Source organism: Antennarius striatus, chromosome 1, assembly GCF_040054535.1.
Source record: "Antennarius striatus isolate MH-2024 chromosome 1, ASM4005453v1, whole genome shotgun sequence".
NCBI classification, from domain to species: Eukaryota; Metazoa; Chordata; class Actinopteri; order Lophiiformes; family Antennariidae; genus Antennarius; species Antennarius striatus.
The window spans coordinates 26,739,117-26,763,370 of NC_090776.1; the positions used below are offsets into that span (position 1 = coordinate 26,739,117).

The window sequence follows — 24,254 nt, forward strand, 5'->3', positions numbered from 1 at the left end:
TACATTAATAAAAGCACAGTAAGTAACAAATTTGATATTTGCAGACCTGTACTGTACCGCAGCTGCGCAGTGCAAAATCCAAAGCGTGCTGATTCTCCTTCCGCCTGCGTCACCCTCTAACTCTGGGACTTGTAGTTTTAGTACTCCGATTTCGGCATCTTTTTTACAAAATATCACCAGAAAGAGTCACTTGGGACAAAAAATATTAACTACGAGTCTCCTCGCCAAACAATCGGAAAGGCTGCACTTGACGCACACCTTTAGATAAGCGGATAATCAGAGAGAGCATCTTTTGTCTTACTACAATAACCAACGTCACCCCAATGAGAGCGAGGCAGTGTAAACACAACTCCAGGAACATGAAAAGATCGGGTGACAGTGAGGGGGAGAAGAGAAGAAAGGTACTGATAGCGTTTTTCTCCGTTAGGTCTGGCATATTTCTGAGCCCTGTCCCTCGTTGAATGTCTAATGCTCCGTGTGTGCTGCTGCTGGCTCTATTTTGAAATGTGGAAAGCCGCGAATGTCAGCGCATACCTCACCTTGCCCGTTTCCTTCATTGTGTTTCCATTTTTTCCCCCCCAGTCTACAACAATGATGAATTGCAGCTGGATTTAAACGTTGTTTTATTAATACTGATATAAGGATGTAGCGTGCACTATAACCTCTTGGTAACATCCCCACATCAAATAGAACGACGACACGGATAACTGTTCTGAATAATCAAGAGGAAATAGTAAAAGAAAAAGAAAAACCAACAAAAAAACAACAAACCCCAAAACAAAACACAAACAGGATGTGGTTATTAACATTTAATTAAACGAGACAAAGCTGTCAGAGCTTGATTTGGAATGTCATTGTAACGTGAAGTATTAACGTTGATGGAAGCAACAGATCGGTGCAACGGTGTAAAAACAAAATGATGAAATGGTGAGCCGGATGTCCCAGATTTTGCCATGGTGATGGACCAGCAATCAACTGATGTTTCAGGCTGTCTTATCAGATCATTACTGGGACTTGAATTCTAAAAGAATGATAAATGTTGTCCAGACAATTCTTAAGACTATTCTGCAAGTTTTCCAGCATAAAAACAACAACAACTAACAATTCAATAAATGCACATATCTCACTGTGCAATATGGGTGCAAGCATAGCTGGTTTTGTATTATAGTCTAAAATGCCAACTCTTAGACATGCTGGAGTGTTAAGATATGTAGACCTGGGCTTCAGGAGGTTTCCACATGTTGTATTACTGTCAGTTTGTTGAGACACAGAAGGATAGAGCTCTATTGTGCCGAAGGCATCCTGAGCTGTGTTTCACTTATAGACACAGTGTCTGCCTGCATGTTCCTTCTCTTATCTGTTGACTTGGATGCAGTCTGCTGTGGCACATGTGGTAGGATCATGTTAGACAGCAGTGAAACTATGTAGGACGTGGTTCCTCCTGTTTATGAAAGCAGCCATGGCGGCCAGATGAGTTGTTGAGAGAGAGAACTCATTCCAGCTGGCCCTCAGGCAGTCACCCAGCATTGCACAGACCTAATGGCATATCTTCCTTTCTCTTTAGACAAATAAAGGGATAAGCAAGAGCAACTGGAATTGTGAAATGAATATATGACCGAAGAGCAGCCAAGGGTGGAGTTGCATGCATTTTAGTTACTTTCTGTGGTGTCTGTGGTTGGATAATGAGTCAATTATAACTAATAACCTGGATATGATAGTTGTCTTCTAGAGTCAGTGAGAGTGTTTGCAGGATTTCCCAAAGTGCAACATGCACTACGGGTCTACTGTCAGACTGAGTTAGAGCATGTAAGCACTAACAGATTAGTGCCAAAAGAATTAATGAGTTCTCAATCTCCTCAGAAAATCCCAACACAGCAAGACAGTATGACACCTTGACAGGTGGGATATCATAGTTAAATGTATGTTTTGGACAGAATAGAATTGGACAGTGGCCTGTCTGCCCAGGCCTCACATGGCAACAGTAATTCACAATCCTTAGATAAAATAAAAATCTAAAATATTTGCTGATTTTGCCTATCATACACAAAGCACTGTTTACTTTATTGATAAAAATTCCAGACTATTTTTTAAAAGTTTTGCACATTGCCTCCAGTTGTAAAGTTGCCATATTTTCGGTTCTATTAGAATTCTCCAATGACTCTCAACACATTATTTGGCACTTAAAAAAGTCTGTGTCTCTTAACCCAATGTTCTAATAATATCTTCGATGTAAGCTCACCTTACGGACAGTGATGACAAGTATAAAGTGCAGTGTCGAAACAGGAAGTGTGTGTGAGCAGCAGGCTAAGTAATTATTGCACATGGTCACCAGATGTTGTGAGGTCTTGGGTGCAGCTCATCCTTTTGCTTAGATTAGCCTCATTGGTTTGCTCTGGTTGTGGCACCTAAGGCAAGCTGTTTAGGGTATTTAATTTCTGAACACTCATTAAAATGCTTTGTATTTCCCCTGGCAATACTGTTAAATTAACAACTACAGAGGTAAAAGCTGATTATATGGCCACACATCCAGACATGGTTAATCAATTCTCCCATACAAATTGTTAGCTGGTGAATTAGTGTGAAGGAAACGATTTATGGCGACTATAGCTGACGTCCTGTCATGTCAGGCCTGGTGTTTTAGCAAGAGAGGGTGTCAGATTCAGCACATTCAGCAGCTTTGCACTCCATCAGCCATCTTTTTTTTTTCTTTTTAAACCCATGCTACATGCTGGTTGCTTTATTAATGATCCAATAATGAAAAAATAATATTGGGTTCTGACATAAAACAGTGGTATGGATTCCTAAGGCATGGTAACACATAAGCACCAATAGACCTAGATTTACACCTAGGCTTTGCGCTTATAGTAGAAAGGGGAAAACTCAGCATGGGGGCTTTCACAGCTTCATCAGACCCCTGCAGGTTTAGCTGTGGAAAAGCCAAGGCTCAGAAAAATACGACTGTGGCAGATAATGATACCATTACACTAATGGAGCTGGCAAATGAAGGAGAACCCAGATGCCCTGCTTTATTACCAGAGGGGGTCGTTTCCTCACTGCATTCCTAATGGCTTGAGCACACAGTATTGATCAGGCTATCATACTGCTAATCCTCTACAGAATTACTTATCGCTGGCGTGGTGTCGATCTACAGCACACCCTGCTCTGGTCTTGTGGCTGGGCGGCCACTGTGTGTCCAGGAGGGACCCAATGGACTGTTTATCGTGTAATGATTTAGGGCAAAGCAGGAATGGTGTCTGGGAGGTCTTCAGCAGTGGGCTGGCCAGTTCAATGTGTAAAAAAGGAGGCAAATGAACTTTACAGGTTTCATTTAATTAAGGAGTAGGCAATGGTGTGGTTCCTCCCTCTTTATGGCCCTGTTGATCGCTGTGGAGCAGACAAAGATGTGAGGTTCGATGTTGTTTTCAGTAATTATGTTGTGCTGTAAATAAGAACAGGCAGCTCTTGTACCATCAGTAGCAGCAGGATACAATTCACCAGGCTGTTGGCCTGGTTTGATTACTGTGTTCTTTTGATAATAGCCCCCTGCCGTTTTGTGTCTGATTGCTGCATTTACTACCAGCATGCTCATGTGAAAAATGAATTAAGTATTTAAATATGATTCAGCATGGTGTAGCCAGGACTTATCGTTATTACGAATTAATAGGATGGTCAGGTAGCGCATGGCACTTTGCTCAGGGCATATGACATGTCATATTCTTGGCCCTTTTACTGGGCCCTTGTGTGCATTAGCAACTGCATGCTGTTGGATGCATGGCACCGTAGAATCAGGAGACCCCTCTTGTCACCTCTGGCCTCGACTAATCAAATAGTTTACCTTAAGGGGGTCATCGAGCCATGTTCATTAGAACGACTTCGGCAGCAATAAAGAAGTATTTATACATTTTCATCTGGAACAACCTGTCATGGCTAGGGAAACTAGCTATTGATTCAGATATTTAGTCATTTCTTTCTGCGCGTGCCATCAATATTGTGCAAACATCCGTCCACGCGAGGATTGACCTCAGCCCCAGCCTCTATTTTTTGGTCCCATTGGAGTTCAATGATATACTACAGTGAAAAGTAAAATCAATGAATGAATATGAAGTTTTGGAGTGTAATATAGTGCAGACCCAAGGCCTCAGGTTTTTCATTGATCTGCAATGTGAGCAGTGAAGGGGGCCTGATTAGTCTACTGCTGAGCTTTTCCTCGACATATCTTTACCTTGTCTTGCCTCTTTGATCTTTCGCTCACATAATTGAAATGAGTTGTTGACAGACCAGCTTGGTATGTCAAGCATCTTTTAAAAATAATGTAATCAACATCAACAAAAACTACATGTAACTGTTCATCTCAGTTTGGCGTAGAGATGTCTTAACTTGAAATTGAAAGCATTAGATGGGTTGCAATGCTGACTTACTGTATATGTGGTATTATTTTTAATTCAATTTATTTTATTTCTTCACAGCAGTAGCGTGAGCATAGAAGAGCCTAGAAGAGCCTAACGTTGGAGTCAGTGGTAGAAGAATGAAAATGATTGCTCAGCGTTTTGCCAAACCTCATATGTAATTGTTGAATTTAAAAAAGTACTGATTTAATTTAGTTTTTTGGTACCTAATTATTGACTTGTACACAGCTTGGTTGCCTTGTCTATAATAATATCCATCCATCCATTTTTTTGTAGACAAACCAACCATAATAGTTTCTTCTACAGCTGCCTTATCTGCTTCGCTTTGTTATTTTGGTTACATGTGGGATTAATAAACTAGTAAAAAAATTAAAGCAACAAACAAGAAAACAAAAAGCAAAAATATTTCACAACATTCTCCTACAAAATCCATCCATCCATCCATCAATACAGCCGCTTATCCGCCCTGCAGGTCATGGGTCTGTTTGAGCCAGCAGACCCGTATTCTCAGCTAGCTGTGAATAAGATTGCAGCTCATCAGTGGGCCTCCTACAAAATGTGGAGGAGTAATTGTCACGGCTCGAACAAGACTGGTGGTGAGGACCCAAAAGCATGACAGTGAAGCAGGTGGATCATGTCCAAAAACAGGTTTTATAGGACAAGCAGGGGTCAGGTACCAGGTAATCAGTCCAAACAGCAGATGAGTCAGGTGGATGGCAAGCAAACAGGCAGAGTCCAAAATCAGGCAGTTCGTACACAAAAAGGCATTCAAACAAACCAGGCAGACAAATCCAAAAGGGGTCGACGAAAGGCTGGGTCCGGGAAACAGGCTGGGTCAGTAACAAGAATCAGATTAACCGGCAGGAATCAAAGGCTGGAGAGTCAGGGTGAACATGCCTCTAAATAAGGCAACATCAATAGCAAGATGCCAACATGCTTTTCCTTTAAAAGGGTAAGCTAACGTTCAACTGTGTTCTTGACATGTTTTGCATTTAAATGATGCGTAAGACTGCTTCGGTGATATGAAATTCTCTTTTACAAAATGTGCAAATAATAATAATAATAATACTAATAATAGAATAATAAAAATGGATTAGATTTATATAGCACTGTTCTGGACACTCAAAGACCCTTTACATCGGATCCATTATTCACTCCTCATTCATGCTTGGTGATGGTAAGCTACGTGTGTAGCCACAGCTGCCCTGGGGCAGACTGACAGAGGTGTCTACAATGCAGATTGGCAGCGCAGAATCACTGCGTTTTTGTTGATAGTCCCGTCTTTGTTCTTTTTATAAATAAACTTTCCGCCCAAAGGTCCGAGTGAGCTTGCCTCACTCTCCTGTGTCACATCCATCTCTGTCATCAGTCACCCTGCTGTTGACTAGTGGTGCACCGTGCAGGTATGAAGTGACGTAACACTGCAGCCAACGGGTCCCTCAATGGGCAAAATTTAAAAGGCTTGCGCATTGACTTGCCACTCACGATTAATTGCGTTAATTTTTATAGCGCGTTAATTTGCAGCATAATTAATTAATCTAATTGACACGTTAAAGTGACAGCCCTAATTTAAACATAAGTAAAGTGTTTCCTCAAAGAAAACAGATGCACCATTTTCTTTTTTTTTCTAACATTGTGTTATATACAGCATGTAATAAGCAGCATGTCTTCATTTTTTATAGTGGTCAGTGCTGAATGCATGTCTTTTTAGAGGTGCGTGATGATTTGGTCTTCATCGAGGATATCCCTTTGGGGATCATTACAGTACATAAAAAACAAAAAAAACCAAACAAACAAAAACTAACTTCTGCAGCTAATCATGCAGTGTCTAAGGGTGCATGGCTCAGAGGACTTGCCACATACTCTATGTTTAGCGAAATATGTGATCTTCTAACCATTTAGAAGCCTTATGCTAGACAGTTGTATCTGGCTTGAATATTGGATCATCATGTAACTGATAAGTTCAACTACATCTACATCTGTGTTCATCGTCATTCATTTGTCTACCACCATGTCCTGGTTATAAACTCATTTCCACTGACTGGTTAGTCACTAGATGACATGAAACAAGATGCAACATATTTTTTTGTTTTGTTTTACCAAACACAAAGTCACACATAGCTACAACTTTTTCATAAATATGAAACAGCATAAAACATGTCCAACATCCATGGAAACAAGTTTGACTTTCTTGAACTTGAGAACTGAGTGATCCACCATTTTTATTCCTGATGCTATCATGTATATGACTGTGTTAACCATTAACTGGCAGGATGGGTTTCTTCTGTTTTAGCAGTGACTAAGTGTGCCCAAACAGGCCTTGACAACTCATTTTTCTGACAGCCCCCTCCAAGCACAATAATGTTGAGGCATTAGCTACAGATGTCAGTGTATTCTCAAACAACAATGTGACGTTGATTGTGCAAACTGGCTGACCAGCCCAGCCATCAGATTCAGTGAGATTACATTGAATGTGACCTGCCCAAGGAGGGTTCATCTGTCATAAATGTGTCATGTCACAGGAGAGACATACAGTAATCAGTTCAATCAATAGCTGGTGGTGGTTAACTGGACTAGTGCTGAATAAACATGGGGTTGACCCTCTCACCTCATGCACAATGACTAGATCCTCCAGGGGGTTCATTAGTCACCAGAGGTTACGATCTAGAATAGATGATCTAGGCTTGTTGTTATTTTACATTTCGATTTATTTGGCATTGGTAGCATCGGTGTTGGTGATGGTGGTGGTGGTAGTGATGTTTGTGTGTGTGTGTGTGTTTGTGTGTGTGTGTGTGTGTGTGTGTGTGTGTGTGTGTGTGTGTGTGTGTGTGTGTGTGTTTGCGCATGTGTGTACGTGTGTGTGTGTGTGCGAGCGCATGCGTTCATGGGTGCACGCATGCACCCATGAATTCAGGTTAACTAATGTTAGCTACCAATAATAAAAATATTTTAACAATGTACAGCCACCGGCATTGGGCTGGATATCCTTCTTGCTGTTAATTTGTGAATTTATTTTCCTTTGTAATGACTCACCTTGCCAATAAAGTAAAACACCTACTGCTATGGTGTTGACCAACATCTGGCTTCAATGTAAAGTCCAAAAGCCTTCATTCACAAAAGCTGCAGGAGACCAGGTTCACAAGGCACTGTAAATACTAACTGTTAATTTGTACATCATAAGTTCTTTTCAATAAACATGTGCAATAAATGTGTTAGAAATACCAGGTATTTGGCTTATGGCTTCATAGGAACTAAATATAGGCAGTTCCTCTTTCAGCCAGAGCCAAGTTTTAGGTTTGCTATTAACTTAGCCAGCTGGAGGTACGCTTGGCGTCATCTTCTAACCACCACTAACAAAACACAGGTGGTTTCTATCTGTAAAAATAAACATGATGTTATTTTGTTACTTTATTTTAAGGGTATGCTAGTGCTGGTGTCAGACGTATAGTACTCTTTTCTATTTTGAGTTTGCACGGATGCTAGCATTGAAGCATCCAGAGTACTTCCTCTCAGCACCGTCTTTCTTGATTAAATGTACAGAAAAAAAGTGAAAGCCTAAAGTGCTTTGAGCAATTCCTGGACGTTAGCAACCACAGCAACTTCTACTATTGACAAGGTTTTCCATTCTTATTTTGGATTTGCTTTTGTTGAGCTTTTTTTTTTATTGTTCATTCCAGCATTTACTCGGCATCAGGTCTTTGAGGAGTGTCTGCTCACTTCAGGTGGTCTGTTCATGTCTCAGTGATTCTTCCTCTGAGCATCCCCATGTGCCTTTTCTTCATCAAACTAACTTTTTCTTGCATATGCGAAGGAGCCAATGACAAGTTGACTGGCATGTTGTCAGACAGGTGATACCTTTCCAATGGTGGAGCATCAACCTTTTCTTGGGTGCTTGTGTGTGTGTGTGTGTGTGTGTGTGTGTGTGTGTGTGTGTGTGTGTGTGTGTGTGTGTGTGTGTGTGTGTGTGTGTGTGTGTGTGTGTGTGTGTGTGTGTGTGTGTGTGTGTGTGTGTGAGAGAGCGAGAGAGTGACTGTGTGTGTTGATCTTTGTGTGTGTAAAAAAGTGGGGGTATTGTCAGGACGTGACCGGCACACTTTGCATGTTCTTCTCGAGACAGGTGCTCCTGGGCGAGCACTGGTGCATGACAGTTGCCTTTCATCTCTGTCTTTTCTACACTTAACCCCTGACCAGCCCTCCCTCCTTCCTCTTTCTCCTCTTCCTCTACTCCTCTCTCCTCCCACCATCTGTCCTCCACATCTAACCTCTTCTGATGGCGCTTCCCTCAGCCGTCCTGAATGATGGACTGCAAAGACTGATGGGTAGGGTGTGCTTTTATATATGGTAGTGTGGTGTGGCACGCTTGATACAAAGCATATACACACACATTCTTGCACGAGCACACATGCCCACATTACAACTTTTTGTTCAACAGTCCGTAATTCCTTCCACTGGCACTGTCAAGCACTTGATCAAATGAGTATAAGGAATGGAGCCTTCCTTGGGTGAACACCACCAGTTCAACACTGTTTATTCAGATGAGCTTGACTTGAGGGCAGCGGGTCACATCCACTTGCCTGCCTAAAATGATCTTGAATTGAGAGCTGTCTCCAGTGAGGTGGGGAAAGAAAAAAACACAAGGAGGGGCTGCCAAGCAGTCATGTCTGGGTTGTTTTTTAGCGGTGTTGGTTGTTGTTTTCGTGTGTATTTGTGTGTGTGCGCCATGGCAAGAGTAGGGAGTTCTCTTGTCAACCCTTGTGTCATGCTTGTTATGTAGAGGGCATCCACTGTCATTTGTTATGGGACTGTTTTAAATGGAACGAGCCATAGAGAAAGTAGCAAACACCCTGTGAACTCTAAGGTGCCACTGAGTGCACTGAAAGTAAACACAAAACTGGAATTAATCCCTTGTAAATTTGATGTCCAGAAAGTTTGTTTCTTATGTATGTTTTTTTGTTTTTTTTTTTGTTTTAGGTAAAGGTCTTTTAATCTAAGTTGTGTCTCTGTTAATTCACAAACACTTTGTATAGGATTTATTTACAGTAGGTTTGTGTTTTTCCACACATTCTTAGAGCTTTATCATGTTAAGTGAAGTACGAGGATTAAGTTCTTGCTTGACATCAGTTTTGGTAAAACAATGGTAAGCTTCAGGCTTCATCCAACAGCAATTTTATGCTGCTAACTTTTCTGAAGTTTATGCCCATGTGTATCTGTGTTTAACAGAGTAGGTGTGTGTTTAATCTGACATACATCTCCCACATTCTCTTCTCCATGGAAGAAAACACGGTAATGGCTAAGACTCCTTAAAATTGTTGTCAGGGAAGATATGAGTCAAGCAGACACCATGAGTTTAATCCAACAGCAGCTTGCCAGCTGCACTGTACACATGCTATCTTGAGAGTGGACGCTTTCCTTGTAACCATTGTCATATATATTGGGCATTGTCACATATGAGATGGACTCATGTAAATGCACTGACAGACTACTGTCTCAGCTGAATGACAGCAGAGAGGGATTGGGCTAATCTGAGTGACTGATTCAAGGCATGCAGCAGCTCGGCTGGCCCCATAACTCCTGCGAAATAGACAGCTTCAGCAGTGTTATCTGTGTTTGTAAGTCCTTCTGCTGCACTGGGATGACAATAGGGATTAGTGCCAAGGTTCTTTAAACTGTTTTTTTTTTTTTAAATAATTTTGGAAGGGGGAAGGGGTTTTCTTATCGGCGTCTTGGCAGGATGCTGTCACAGCCAGTTTTCCTTGACTGTCAATTAAAGAGGGGATCATTAACTTCAAGGGTATAAATGTTCTAACACTGGTATTACGTTGGGAAGCTAAGTCGCTGACAGATGTTCCAACTTTAATTCTCCACTTGTTTTTTGTCCTTTAATTAATTTATGTATCACTATTCGGGTTTTAAATATTTTTCCTCCCGTCTGCTCTTTGTTAGCCTGTAATCTCAGTTACCATGGTAGTCGCAAAGACGACTGGGCCTTGTCACTCGGCTGCGTTTCTTATGAGGTTCATTCAGCTAATATATTCAATATCATCAAAACTGAAAGGTAAACAGTATCTTATGGCACGTTTGTTAGGGCGCTGCCTTGATTCAGCCTGGAGGTGCGGGGAGGGACAGGAACAGCATGTTTGCCTCTAGTTCTCCAGGCTTTTTTGTAGGACCATGCCACTTAGAAAAGTGGTGATAAAAACAAAATGAACACAACTTGTATCTCTGTTCATGTGTGGGTTTTTTGGATGGTAAACAAAAGTAGAGTAATACTTTAGGGTTTTCTTCTGGAAGCTTTGTTGGCGGTTCTGAGGCAGGAGTATGACAGCTGTGGTTGAGATTTCCTCTGAGTAGAAATGTAGACATAGAGCTGCAGCGGGATACAATAAGGTGTTTACTGTAGGTAGCCACATGGAGGAAGAAAGAAAACAAGAGGTGGAGAGACATTAAGGGGAGTGGGAGAGAGATAGGCGACTGAGACCGCTAATGGGCAAACTCTCTTCATCCACCACCACTGCCATCACCAGCACCACCCTGTTCTCTCATGACAGCTCTTTTCCTTTGTTCTCCCCCTCAGCCCACACTCTGCTGGGGATACGTGACAAGTTTTCGCGGGCTGATCAAACGCGGCAGTGACACCTGATTAGGATATAGCTCATGTTTAGAGTTGTGCATGGTGAGGACCCCCCCGTCTCAGACAACAAGGGAGACTTCACCTTGACTAATTAAATTTGCACCTGCAATGCCAGCTGTGACAACCACGGAAGGGCTGCATTTATTTATGTCACTCCATACACACTTTCTATGACGTTCGTGGAGTTTGCACTACCTCCTCAGTGTAACTTTGTGGTTTTCAAAATTGCCTCTAACTGAAAACTAAATAAATTATTATTTTAATATTTATTTACTTATTTTCTGTGTAGTTTGAACAATTATAATTTTTGCCTCTAGTTCTGGGGGCTTCATTATATGGAAGATCTGAGGTGGCCAGGCCCCTTTCAAAATATTATCATGACATTAAACTAGCCAGGGATCTTGAGACAAAATAGCTTGAGGTTCACTAAGTCACCCTCTTCTCTTACTGTATAGTTACCTGCCCATTGAAGTTTAATTCATACTCTCACCAAACAAATTGTAAAATGTTAACTTTTTTTTTTTTTTTTTTGGCATGACTAAGCTTTTATGGTGGACATCTGTTTGAAACACTTCTTTCTTCCAGGCTACTTGAGTGAATAAAAAAAAAATCACAATTGCAAAAATGATGACAAATACAGAAAAGATGTACAACACAATCATTTCAGTCCATAAACATGTAACATTCTCAAAGGAAAACTTAATTAAGCAAACTTTTAAAAGTGCATTTCATAAATCAAATCTGTGCCTTCACACACATTTTGTTTCCAAATTCCATTCATACAAAGAATATTTTTTTAACTCAACATTAGAGGAAACATCTCTCTCACCCGAAATGTTGAAGTTGAGGTCATTATGTGTAAGATTATGGTAACACGGCCATAATGTCCATTTTCTGCTCATCCCCTATAAACTGTGCTATCTATCTGCAGTCTGCCTTTGCACAGATGTAACTTTGAATTGCAGCAGTAAGTCAATGGAATTTGGAATCTTAAAAATTCTAAAAGAAAGTGATAATGATGACATGAGAATGTCAATCTATTGCCATTTGAAGTCATTTAAATGCCATTACTACTCTAAATATGAAAGCACTGTTCCTGAAGTAAAAAATAACAGGACATAAAAACAATACACAATAAAAAAATAGAGTTGCAGGTCATTTCAAGTTAAGTCGTTCTTGATTATACTTCAGTTTACAAAAAAATATACAGAAAAAAGTCAAGTCAAGTTTAGTAGTAGTAGTCAAGTTTACGTTATTTCTGTCTGTCACAACTGCTGGACTCTTAAAATCACTAGAAAACCATTAAAAGCACATGATATCATCTTACTGAACAAAAAATAAGAATAAAAATATAGAATCATATTAAAATACATACGTATAGTTCGAATATTTTCCGGCATCTACTGAGCTAACTTGGTAGACACCAGAAGGTGAGAGCGTGAGGTTTTCAAGTGAGTTTATTCAAATGTATGGGTGGGGAAATGTTATTTTAGATATGAATAAGCTTAATCTGAAGAAGAATAAACACTCCTTTCGGCTGGGAACAATTAATGTGAGAACCTGTAAATGTGGAAGTAAACTGGAAGACTGTGTTACATAATACAAGAAATTAGGGCATTATATAACATGTATGCAAGAAGTTTGTCAATGGGGTGAAGGTGAGATCTGTTTTAAAGATGATATCGTGGAAGAAAGGTGCGTTTAAATAATGGAATTAAAGTTGTTTGGGCAGGAGTGGCTCTGGTCTTGGCTCTACATGTCACATTGGTTGATGTCCAACATATCATGGAAGGTACACTAACAATGGCGAGGGTCAAGGTAAATGACATCAAACTCGCAAGCTACAGGTGCTATTGTCCAACAGTGCTAAAAGCACCAAAGAAGCTTTCTACAGAACCCTTGGTAGAGCTATACCCCAGATAAAAAAATACCAGGTGCCATCACAGAGCATCCCCTTCGCGGGACGAAGGGGATGCTCTATGATGGCACCTTTAAATGGTTTGGGATGCAGATCTCATTTGCAAATACTAAACCATTGGTCTTTAACTAAATACATCTGCTGGAACTGATGAGTTTGGGGTCAAATGACCTAAAAAATGTGAGACGCTTCGAGTATTTGTGCTACACCATAATCAAATCAGAGAGGAACATCCAATCTTTACACACTCAAATCGATGCAGCATTCCAGAAATGTAAAGATTGAAAACATGTCTTGACTGACAAGTGGATATGGCTAGATATCAGAGTGAAATTCCTTGTTACAAACATGCGGTCAAGACTTCTGGACACGAGTGAGACATATATTCTGTACATCAAGTGTATGCACTTAAACTTAATGATCTACGTATGCTATACTTTTGTACCCCCAATTTTATCCTTGCCTTTAATGGAGGATAGGCAATTTGCCATTATAAAGTATTTTTCTCTTTGTGATTAGTGATTTGGAAAAACTCATTTTTAATGCAATATAATTTTACACCAAAAACAAAGACTCTGTAGCAGCTCACAACAAAGAAGGCCATTTGAGTAAAGAAATGTTTTATGACATGTACTCTGTAGTACCCCTGATTCTTTCTTTTTGAAAGGACGTTGTGAGTAGTTGTGATGGAATTCTTATGATGTGATGAAGCAGTCTGAGGTACCAAAGTTTGCAGACCATCGTTGTTGAATAGAGACTGCCTATCTAATTGCAAAAAATAGCTGAAATGTAACAACTTGAGCTTTTGAGCTCATGTTTTGAGCTTAAGCTTAGGAGCTAACTCGGCTAGCAGCCCAAACTTCCGGGTAGACGCCGGCCAAAACTGTACACAAGAAAATGTTTGTTTTCTTGTATACTGTGTGTGTCTGCATTATATGTCAATGGACATTAAACAGAAAATACAGTATTTTTTGTGTTGACAGCTGTTTATTTAGTTCCACGTGGAGCTCTTGTTCACGTGATTCCTTCTGGCTGATGTACCGTGATTGGTTGGGCGCTTGATTGACAGGTGGAGTTAGTGACACCGTGAGGTTTTCAAATGAGTTTATTCAAATATATAGGTGGGGAGATTGATTTTAACCCTCCCCAGTGTGTTTGCATTTATCACTTAATGTGCTTAAATTGGTGTGCTTGTGTATAGTCTGCCTTCGAAAGCATAAATGTGTTTCTATCGCTGTTGAGTGTAAAAGGCCATAGCTAAAGTGAGCAAGAAATCAGTCACCCAGTCACCAGTAACAGCAGACAAGGCCTGGTAATTTGTGGCCTTCTCCCCATCCTCTGTTTAACCCCAACCATACCCCCCCCCCCGATACACACACACACACACACACACACACACACACACACACACACACACACACACACACACACACACACACACACACACACACACACACACACACACACACACACTGCCACAATGTTGCCTTCCCAACCTCAAATTGACCATCGTTGACTGCTGGTCATGCTGTATTACATGGGTTAGATGAAGTAATTATTTCTAGGCCGCTGACTACAAGCAAGATTAATAGTTTTTGAAACGGCCATAATAGAGGGCTGACCTGCTGTGACATAAGCATTATTTCAAGCTCACCTCCACACTCATCGCTCTCACCTCTGGGCACTGGCAGATTGTGATTTATACTTGGGTTAATCAGGGGAGGGCAACTGCATACCAGTGCAGGGTTACAGGGCTGCTCCCCAGACTGAGCAGACATTGGTGGGGGAATTCTTGTAACAGTACAGGAGACAAAATTTAGAGTGATTGACATCAGACAGATTTTACAATGTCACTTTTTTACTGAATATCTGACATGAAACTGAAATGTTTGGCCAACACCGACATGTTCTAGAAAGAAGAGAGCAATATATTTTCTTAGGTTGCATAATCTGTCTGCTATCCCCAAATCTGATGTTCTGGAGTAAGGACCAGATGAGCTGGGAAGTTGTCACTAGGTGGCACTTGGACATCACATTATCAAATGCTCTTTCCCCTTCACCCCGCCCAACCCTCCTCTTCCCCTCCCGCTCTTCATCTTTCTATACTTGCCTCCCTCACTTTCTCTCTTCCCTGTGTGCTAAGTACACCTCAGATGTCAGGGTGTTTTGTTTATATTGGATGAGGGCAGTGTGTAATGCATTCACCTCCACTCCTGCCAGCTGTTAAATGCGCCAGAACATGGTCTGGCCAGGCTCCGCCCTGTTAACCCCTCTGATTGGCTGTAATAATTAGCAGAATTGAACAGTAACTATGGTGCCTAGTGAGGGTTTGGGACAGCTTGCAATTCCCTGATTTGAACGTGATAGAAAGGTCGATCCAGCCCAGGCTTAAGTGTCTTGTGTCTGGCCCAATCTGGCCACATCCCTCCTTCCTTGAGTGCATGTGTGTATTTTAAGCTTTAATATTAACCCACAACTTAAACGCATGCAGTGTGGCACCAGCAATTACATTTTCAAATAGCTGGGTTTGTAAATGGCTAGGATGTTAATCTGTCACCATTCAAGCTACTGGGAAGAGTGAAAAGAGGATTAGACTATTCAATTCCTGGTAGAATATTTCCCTTTGTTCAGAATGAGTGAAGGAAAAATAAATAAAGAAGTGAGGTGCCTTCTCAAGCAAGACAAGTGCCGTCTGTTGTATACCAGGATTTGGCTAATGCTATTATAGCAAACTTATCTGCTTTGGACTTCCAGGAAGACAGGCCGGTGGTCATGTAAACAGCCACAAATGATATTCGGTCTCTAACTTAATATTAATCTCAGGTCACATCATAATGCCAGTTTATCTAGGTCAAAAACTGCATGGGATTGAGTTAGACTTGTCCTAGATGATCAGTCCACATCTGTTTTGCACCATATGTGTTCTAAATTCTTAGATGATTGTCATAAATTTAATGTAGGGCATTGCTTTAGCTTGTGAATACTACCAATATTTATTAAGAAGTAATTTTTTTCGATCTAGTTGTCTTTTAGAGGAACAAATCTGTAGTCAATTTCAGAGGAGTAAAACAATCTTACTCTTTGGATGTCATGAAACTACAGGATCATCCCAATATCTTTTATGTGTGGCATTATCTTCTCCAAAGTGGCATTTTTTATGTGCTGAGCAGGAATTCATGGTAAAATATCATGGCTTGCTTAAGCAACATATCAAATATTACGTTTAGCACAAGGTTATAATATACCAAATGATAACTGTCACATATGTCATTTCTTCTGGCACAGTATCCCTGTCTCAGTCCCTCATTTACCCTCGACTCTTTACTCTTCAGTTGGATTCTGCTTCATCTTATCCCAGTTGAAGTAGCGGACTCAGTAATGTCAGAAGATGATCTAATATGTAGTCGAAAAGGACATAGAGCTGGGAAATCATCGTCATTTGAAGAGGTTGCCTGTCACATGATGGGTTTGATCAACCAGTGCAATGGTACACAGAGCCGGGTCTTTGCACTGTCTAACAGTGGTACTGGATTAGAGACACAAGCCATTTCTACTGTGATCAGTCACTCAAACATAGTTACGTGGTGGGACTGAAATCCTCCTTGCACACTTCATACACATCATATAGTTTTTTGTCAAGCCTACTATATGGAAATGAGGAATACTGGTGTTGACAGGGATATTACTGGCCAGTTCTTCTCTGTTTCTCATCATTGTTAATGCTTTAGTATAATGCTATACGTCAGTACCAGGGTTTGCTCGTCTGTTGCTCCTAGCCCTGGCTGTGTGCTACCGATCTGTATGCCATTATGAAATAATGTTTTGTGTTTTTGAGGAGCACCATGACCTTCAAAAAATGTATGGCTAAGTGCTGTTGAATTGTTTATCACAAAACGCAAACCTTTCAATGGTGCCAGGTGTGACTGACGTACAACCACTCATCCATACATCCAGCTGCTCTGTCCTTAGCAGTGATTTGGTTTACAGATTCTGAGGAACCTAATATTAACCTCCAGAGGATGTGATTTTAAATGCTCCAACTGTTCATTGATCTCTTTTTTAATAGCATCTTCACCAGGCAACAGAGAGAGAGAGGGAGATAGAAAGACAAAAAGTGTGTGTGTGTGTGTGTGTGAGAGAGAGAGAGAGAGAGAGAGAGAGAGAGAGAGAGAGAGAGAGAGAGAGAGAGAGAGAGAGATGGTGAGATGCAAATGGTAAGATGGCCTTGGTCATTTGGTCCTCAGGTCTGTCCTTGACACTGCCTGTGGGACAGACCTGGAGGACACATTTTGTCTGTCCTCTGCATCTACTCCCTACAGCTAACCAACTCTCCCCCTGGGCCAAACTGCACTTTGCACAGCCATATTGATTTTTTTTGGAGGGGAAGGAAATGTGTGACTGGGTGATGAGAGTGAATGAGAGAGGGAGGAGGAAATGGAGAAATCAAGTGAGCTTTCTAAAGCGCTGACTTCTCCTTGACTGCACCTCGAAACGCGACAACCCTGTTAGAACAACTCAGTGGCCCTGGTGCTGGGATGAAAACTGCTAATCACAGTCTTCCAATCAATTCTGTCCTTCCTCTTTTCTCTTTCGTCCCTCCATCCCTCTGCCTTCCTTATGTTCTCATTGTTTCCCCTGACTTTCCCCTTACTGAACTGGATCTGCCTGAATATCGAAGGACTGTGTCTGCATTAAAACTGGCCATTCCACATGGAAAACAGTTGACCTCATGAAAGCATGTTGTAATTTGAAGGTGAAAACTAAAAAGCTTTTCTCGATCGACTTCTTCTTAATGGAAACATTATGGTCTGGCTGCAATTTAACAATTAGGACAAAATGGCAAAGGTCCTTGCATATCACTTGTGATTGCCAAGAGTTCATATGGTTCCTGTGATAGAAAAGGCTGCTAGTTTGATACCTACATTCATTTTAGGCCTTGGGTGACCCTACTTTATTCTGGATGTATTCTTGCAGCAAGACTAGAGAAACTTCACTCTCACAGAAGTCTCTCGGAGTATGGGACTGTACAGGTAGTGCAAGTATTCTGCAAGATGGAGAGCTTCTCGGTCAATTTCTCCTGGTTAAATAAAAGGTTACATAAGGCATGCATTGACAGAGCTCTTAAATTGCCAACCGCCCTTTCTCTTCTTTTCCTCTCGTCTTTCTTCCAGACTTGACACTTGCTAAAGGTCACAGAAACATCTTTTTGCTCCTTTGAGGTGTAGATAAGTGTGAAATAGATGTTGACACATTGAAAGGCACTTAAACAGAGTGGCAATGTGCCAACCAGTCTGTGCCTGGCTTTGTGCATTTGTAAATACTTTTGAATGATTGATCTGGAAACCTGGACTTCTGTCAGGTGCAGTGAGAGAAAAACAGATAAGCTTCAGCACTTTTTTCAAAAATCCTTTTCACTTTTTCACACGCATGCACACACATTCTCCACCTGCAGAACTGGTCTTACCGTGGGATGAATGGAGGCATAACTAAACTAAAAAAGAAGTAAATGTATACATTAGAAAGTGAACACATGACCCACAATTAGAGAATGAGAATAAATTTGATGTTAAGTTAAACTGGCAAACCTTGTGAGATAATATACCTTATCTCACATCCACAACATTGTTTTTTCCTAAAATGTGGAGGTAATCAGTTTGTGTGTGCATGTGTGTGATTCTAATTAATGATTTTCAGCAGTCTCCCGCGGCTCTGGTAATGTGCTTGGATCAGTTTTATAAACAGGTTTCGAAAGGTCTACCCACCACCAACCATTTAAAAGACCGGACTCTTGTTCAAGTAGATGGATGGAAATGTATAATATTAATGATCATGTCCCCCACCTAACTGTCATGAGATGAAATTAACAACACAGGCTTCAGCCTGCAACAACAATTAACTGCCTGTCTGCCATTTGTCATCACTTAGCCCACCTTTGGACTCCCTCTGAACACATGCTGAATGTGTCTGTCAATACATACAGAATGTACCTCCATTGATTTAAAAAAAGATTCAGAAGTTAATGGCATAGCTTTCATTGATGTTTATTGCTGTGAAGCAATATTACAAAATTGAAAACTCAAAAAAAGTCAGATTTTGATAAAGTGACAGTGATCCTAACCTTCTATGTATCTGCAGTAGTAAAAAAGTAAATGGTCTTAATAACTGACACACTCATCACCTTATCCATATTGTTTGCATGAGACTGGTTGGGTAACTTTGCATTAAACATAATTCATAAATGTAAATTTGACCTACATTTCAAATTAAACCTATGATTGCATCTGAAGATAATACAACATATCCAGACAGAAAGATAATCAACACAATAGTAAACAAGAACCAATACAGTCAGAGACTGGAACATCCCGCGACACCCCTGAATTAAAAATTTCACCGTGACAAACTTGCATAGGTCAAACATCAAAGCTAGTTTCTTAGTCACATTGGCCTTCTCCCTCGTCTTTCCATCTTATCCAGTTCTTGAATGTACAAAAGTTAAAATTAGACCTTGACGTAGTTTTCTCAAGGTCAATGTCATCATCTCATTTTCATCCCTTTTGCCGTCCGAATAATGTGCTTTTTGTTTCATCTTTCTGTCTGCAATGGTTGCGAAGATATTTGACGGATGGACGAATGGACTAAGGGACTAACAGGCTAATGGACTAACGGACGAATGATGCTGACAATTACAATACATCACCACTTTCAAGCGTGATGTAAAAATCCCTTGGTGAAACTGCTGCAGCTTCAAATCACTGACGCTACTAGTAACAAATGGTGACAGTTTATTTGTAGGGACTAAAAATGCATTTTAAAATGCAGTTCATGTCAAAACTACTTGCTTGCTGTGTAGTCAGTAATAGGGAAAGAAGTTCGCTTTGACTGGGAGAAAGAGACCTTGGGCGGTTGTACCGATTGGTACAACTGCCAGTCATCAATGAGCAGAGCTCCCTTGCTCGTCACACACTTATACGCACACCACAGCAGAGAAAATGGCATTAAAAAGTATATCTAAACACATTTGAATATTGGAAAACATTAAAATGTCCTTGCGGTGGGAACAGAATTGTTTCGATGTTGGTTCTGGGTAAAATCGTGGAGACCTGGGGTTACACATTACCAGTGCTCCTGTACTGGGGTCAACTCCCACACATTCCAGTTAGCCATTGCCCAGTCTGTTAACTATCTGATGGATTCACCAAACTTGAAGCTGGTAATTTTAAAATTGATGTCACAAGTGGCTGTAAATAAAAATGTCAGAAGTCATAAATGGTTAATTTTTTTCCCTGAATGTTTTTTCAGTGTGACATGCATGCAATGAAGATGCATAATCTGTGAAAACTATTGAAGAAGGTCAGTTGTGCAAATGTAACTTTTTTTCCTCCCATCAGCTCTCCACATTCTACACTCTGGTGGTAAACTGACAGGGGCGGAAGCAGCTTTGATGTATGCTGGAAGTCTGTGTATTCAAGTCTAACATTTTATAGCTGACTTGTCTAACTGTTGATTTGCCATCTTGTTTGCAGAGGAACACAAGTTGAGAAATGAATTTCACATAAGTACCTAATGGTTTTCTGTTTAAAAAGAAAGCTCTATTACACAGCTATCTATCATCTTGTCACCTGGAGATAACTTGAAATTGAAGGTTTTCTGTCTAACCCCTTGTGATTGGAGGTCATAAATCAGTGGAGTATACTTTTTTTTTACATTTTAATTTGATTTTATTAACTGTATTAATCCCTGAAGTGAAATTAGGAGTCCACACTACACACAGGTTAGTAAGTACATGCATCTATATATAGTGTGCACAGGCCCGTAACACACACAAGGGGTCTGTGGGCATGCAGGTGAGGGTGAGGTAGAGCAGCAGGCAGTTCCTTCATGGTGCGCCTCCAACGAGCAACTTGTAAAGGGGACGGTGCCTCGGTAGTGCTTGGGAGGTGAACCGATGACCCCCGTGTCAGCCCACACTCTGAATGGACTGGGCTGGAACGGGAATCGAACCGCCGATCTTGGAACATATGATGTACCGCTGAGCCACTGCTGCCCCCTGAAATACATTTAGCAACTCCCCATCGAGGAATCGAACCCCGGTCTTCCACGTGACAGGCGGAGATACTGTCCACTATACTAACAAGAATTATGCGCATACTTTTAGGCATAATGTGTATATGAGCTAATATATAAACTTGCAGATTACTGTATGTGCACAATTTATGATGCATCAGCCGAATGTATCCAAGTCCAGTGGCACTTGTGTTTTCTTTCAGTTTTCATCTGCTGCAGACAGAAGTGAGACTGGAAGTGTTTTTATCCCCACAGCAGCTGAGTTATCTGGCTATTTTGAGCTATTGATGTTAAGCACTGGACATTAATCTACTCTGCAAAAAGTGCTTTGAAGAAAGTGTCCATTGAAGTGTCACAGATGGCAAAAAAAATTAATAAATATATGCTACAAACAGTTTGATATCTGTTATAGGCCAAGATCAAAGAAAACCAATTGAGTTCTATTCTACCTAATATGTTTTTCTGTGATAAACAGTCCAGCTGAAGGAATAATCCCATCAAGGAAGAGAAAGATTAAAAAAAAAAAAAAAAAAGCAACAGATATATCATTCAGCACAGACGGTTGGCACAGTTACTGTGAAGCATCTGTGTCATTATGGGATTGGTAATCTCATTTCCTGGGCCTGAGAGGAGGCTCAGGCCTTCTTTGTGCGTCGTGGTTTTCCTTCTAGAATCAGGTACAGACATAGAGACGGAAAGGCGTATACAGTGGTCCACTGATACTGTGAGCCTCCATCTGCTTTGGAAAGCTATAGTGACTTCTTGTCTTTCTTTTTTTCTGTGGAATTTCTGAGTAGCTTAGTGTATTTGACATTTGTGTGAAAATGTTGCTTTGGTGTGAACGGGGTCAAACTATCATCTTTGCCACACCGACTAGGCATTTTTTTAGCATGGGCATGTATGTGTGTGTACTTGTCAAAGCTTACAGACACACATACAAATATAGAGTGTGAAGACTGTGCAGACTGTAATGAACACCAGTTTATATATTCACATCAACTTTTGGGCAGATACCGTGACATATATCTATTCAAAACACCCAAAACACACAAAAGACAGGTGGATCTGCAAACACATACACATGCACATCAGGTCAAAGCTTCACCTCGATAGCCTGGGCTTCGGTCATGAGTAATAATTTAAGGTTTTCAATTTCTTCTAACCGTCTTTAAATGTGACATGGACACCTGGTGTTAAAACTGCATTTTAGCATTATTAATAGGACAATGTAGCCACAAGAGGACACAAGCCAGTGTCTTATTGTGCCGGTCCCAAGCCCGGATAAATACAGAGGGTTTGGTCAGGAAGGGCATCCGGCGTAAAACTTTTGCCAAATCAAACATACGAATCAAACCTATGACTTCCATACCAGATCGGTCGAGGCCCGGGTTAACAACGACCGCCATCGGTGTTGTTGACCTACAGGATGCCGGTGGAAATTGGACTACTGTTGGTCGAAGAAGGAGAGGAGGAAAGTGTGTTCGTAGGAAGAGAGAGAATAGGAACACCAAGAGTATAGGACTAAGAGTAGGGACATTGAATGTTGGAACTATGACAGGAAAAGGTAGATAATTGGTTGACATGATGCAGAGAAGGAAGGTAGACATACTGTGTGTCCAGGAGACCTGATGGAAAGGTAGCAAGGCTAGAAGTTTAGGAGCAGGGTTCAAGTTGTTCTATCATGGTGTAGATAGGAAGAGAAATAGAGTAGGAGTTATCTTGAAGGAGGAGTTTGTTAGGAATTTCCTGGAGGTACAAATAGTGTCAGATTGAGTGATGAGTCTGAAGCTACAAATAGAAGGCGTGATGTTCAATGTTGTTAGTGGGTATGATCCACAGGTAGGATGTGAGCTGGAGGAGAAGGAGAACTTCTGGTTGGACTTTGATGAAGTAATGCAGAGCATACCGAGAAGTGAGAGAGTTGTCATTGGAGCAGACTTCAATGGAAATGTTGGAACAGGAAACAGAGGTAATGAGGAGGTGATGGGCAGGTTTGGTATCCAGGAGAGGAACGCAGAAGGACAGATGGTAGTTGACTTTGCAAAAAGGATGGAAATAGCTATAGTGAATACCTTCTTCCAGAAAAGGCAGGAACATAGGGTGACCTATAAGAGTGGTGGTAGGAGCACACAGGTAGACTACATCTTGTGTATACGGTGTAATCTGAAGTAGATCAATGACTGCAAAGTAGTGGTAGGTGAGTGTGTAGCCAAACAGCATAGGATGGTGGTGTGTAGGATGACTCTGGTGGTGAGGAAGATGAAGAGGACAAAGACAGAGCAGAGGAGTGTTGCATGACTTTTAGGAATGAGTTAAAACAGGCTCTGGGTGGTCGGGAGGTGCTTACAGATGACTGGACAACTACAGCTAATGTGATCAGGGAGACAGCTAGAAGAGTACTCGGTGTGTCATCTGGAAGGAAAGTAGATGAGGAGACTTGGTGGTGGAATGAGGAGGTACAGGAGTGTATACAGAGAAAGAGGTTAGTTAAGAAGAAGTGGGACACAGAGGACAGAGGAGAGTAGACAGGAGTACAGGGAGATGCAGCGTTAGGTGAAAGTAGAGGTGGCAAAGGCCAAACAAGGGGCTTATGATGACTTGTATGCTAAGTTGGACAGTAAGGAGGGAGAGACTGATCTATACAGGTTGGCAAGACAGAGAGATAGAGATGGGAAGGACGTGCAGCAGGTTAGGGTGACTAAGAATAGGGATGGAAGTCTATTGACAGGTGCCGGTAGTGTGATGGGAAGATGGAAAGAGTACTTTGAAGAGTTGATGAACGTGGAAAATGAGAGAGAACAAAGACTAGAAGAGGTGACTGTTGTGGATCAGGATGTAGCAAAGTTTAGTCAGGATGAAGTGAGGAGGGCACTGAAGAGGATGAAGAGTGGAAAGGCAGTCGGTCCTGATGATATACCTGTAGAGGTATGGAAGTGTCTAGGAGAGGTGGCGGTAGAGTTTCTGACTGGGTTGTTCAACAGGATCTTAGATAGTGAGAAGATGCCTGAGGAATGGAGGAGAAGTGTGCTGGTGCCCATTTTTAAGAACAAGGGAGATGTGCAGAGTTGTGGCAACTACAGAGGAATAAAGCTCATGAGCCATACAATGAAGTTATGGGAGAGAGTAGTGGAAGCTAGACTAAGGGCAGAAGTGAACATTTGTGAGCAGCAGTATGGTTTCATGCCAAAAAAGAGTACTACAGATGCAGTATTTGCTTTGAGGATGTTGATAG

General features: G+C 41.1%; 1 protein-coding gene across 6 annotated transcripts in view; it reads left to right on the forward strand.

Moving 5' to 3' along the window:
* The first annotated feature begins 299 nt into the window (after positions 1-299).
* The window catches only part of fto (FTO alpha-ketoglutarate dependent dioxygenase), a 129,912-nt gene continuing 105,957 nt past the window's right edge, over positions 300-24,254 (forward strand). For 2 of the 6 annotated variants that reach the window (XR_011035549.1, XM_068317138.1), the window contains exon 1: positions 309-401. Coding sequence is in view for 4 of the 6 variants with exons in the window: in XM_068317138.1 (XP_068173239.1) it covers positions 324-401 (78 nt within the window). In the remaining 2 variants the exon portion in view is untranslated. Of the gene's footprint in view, positions 402-24,254 lie in introns of all 6 variants that reach the window. The other 4 variants (XM_068317117.1, XM_068317108.1, XR_011035548.1 and 1 more) reach the window with 4 other exon arrangements.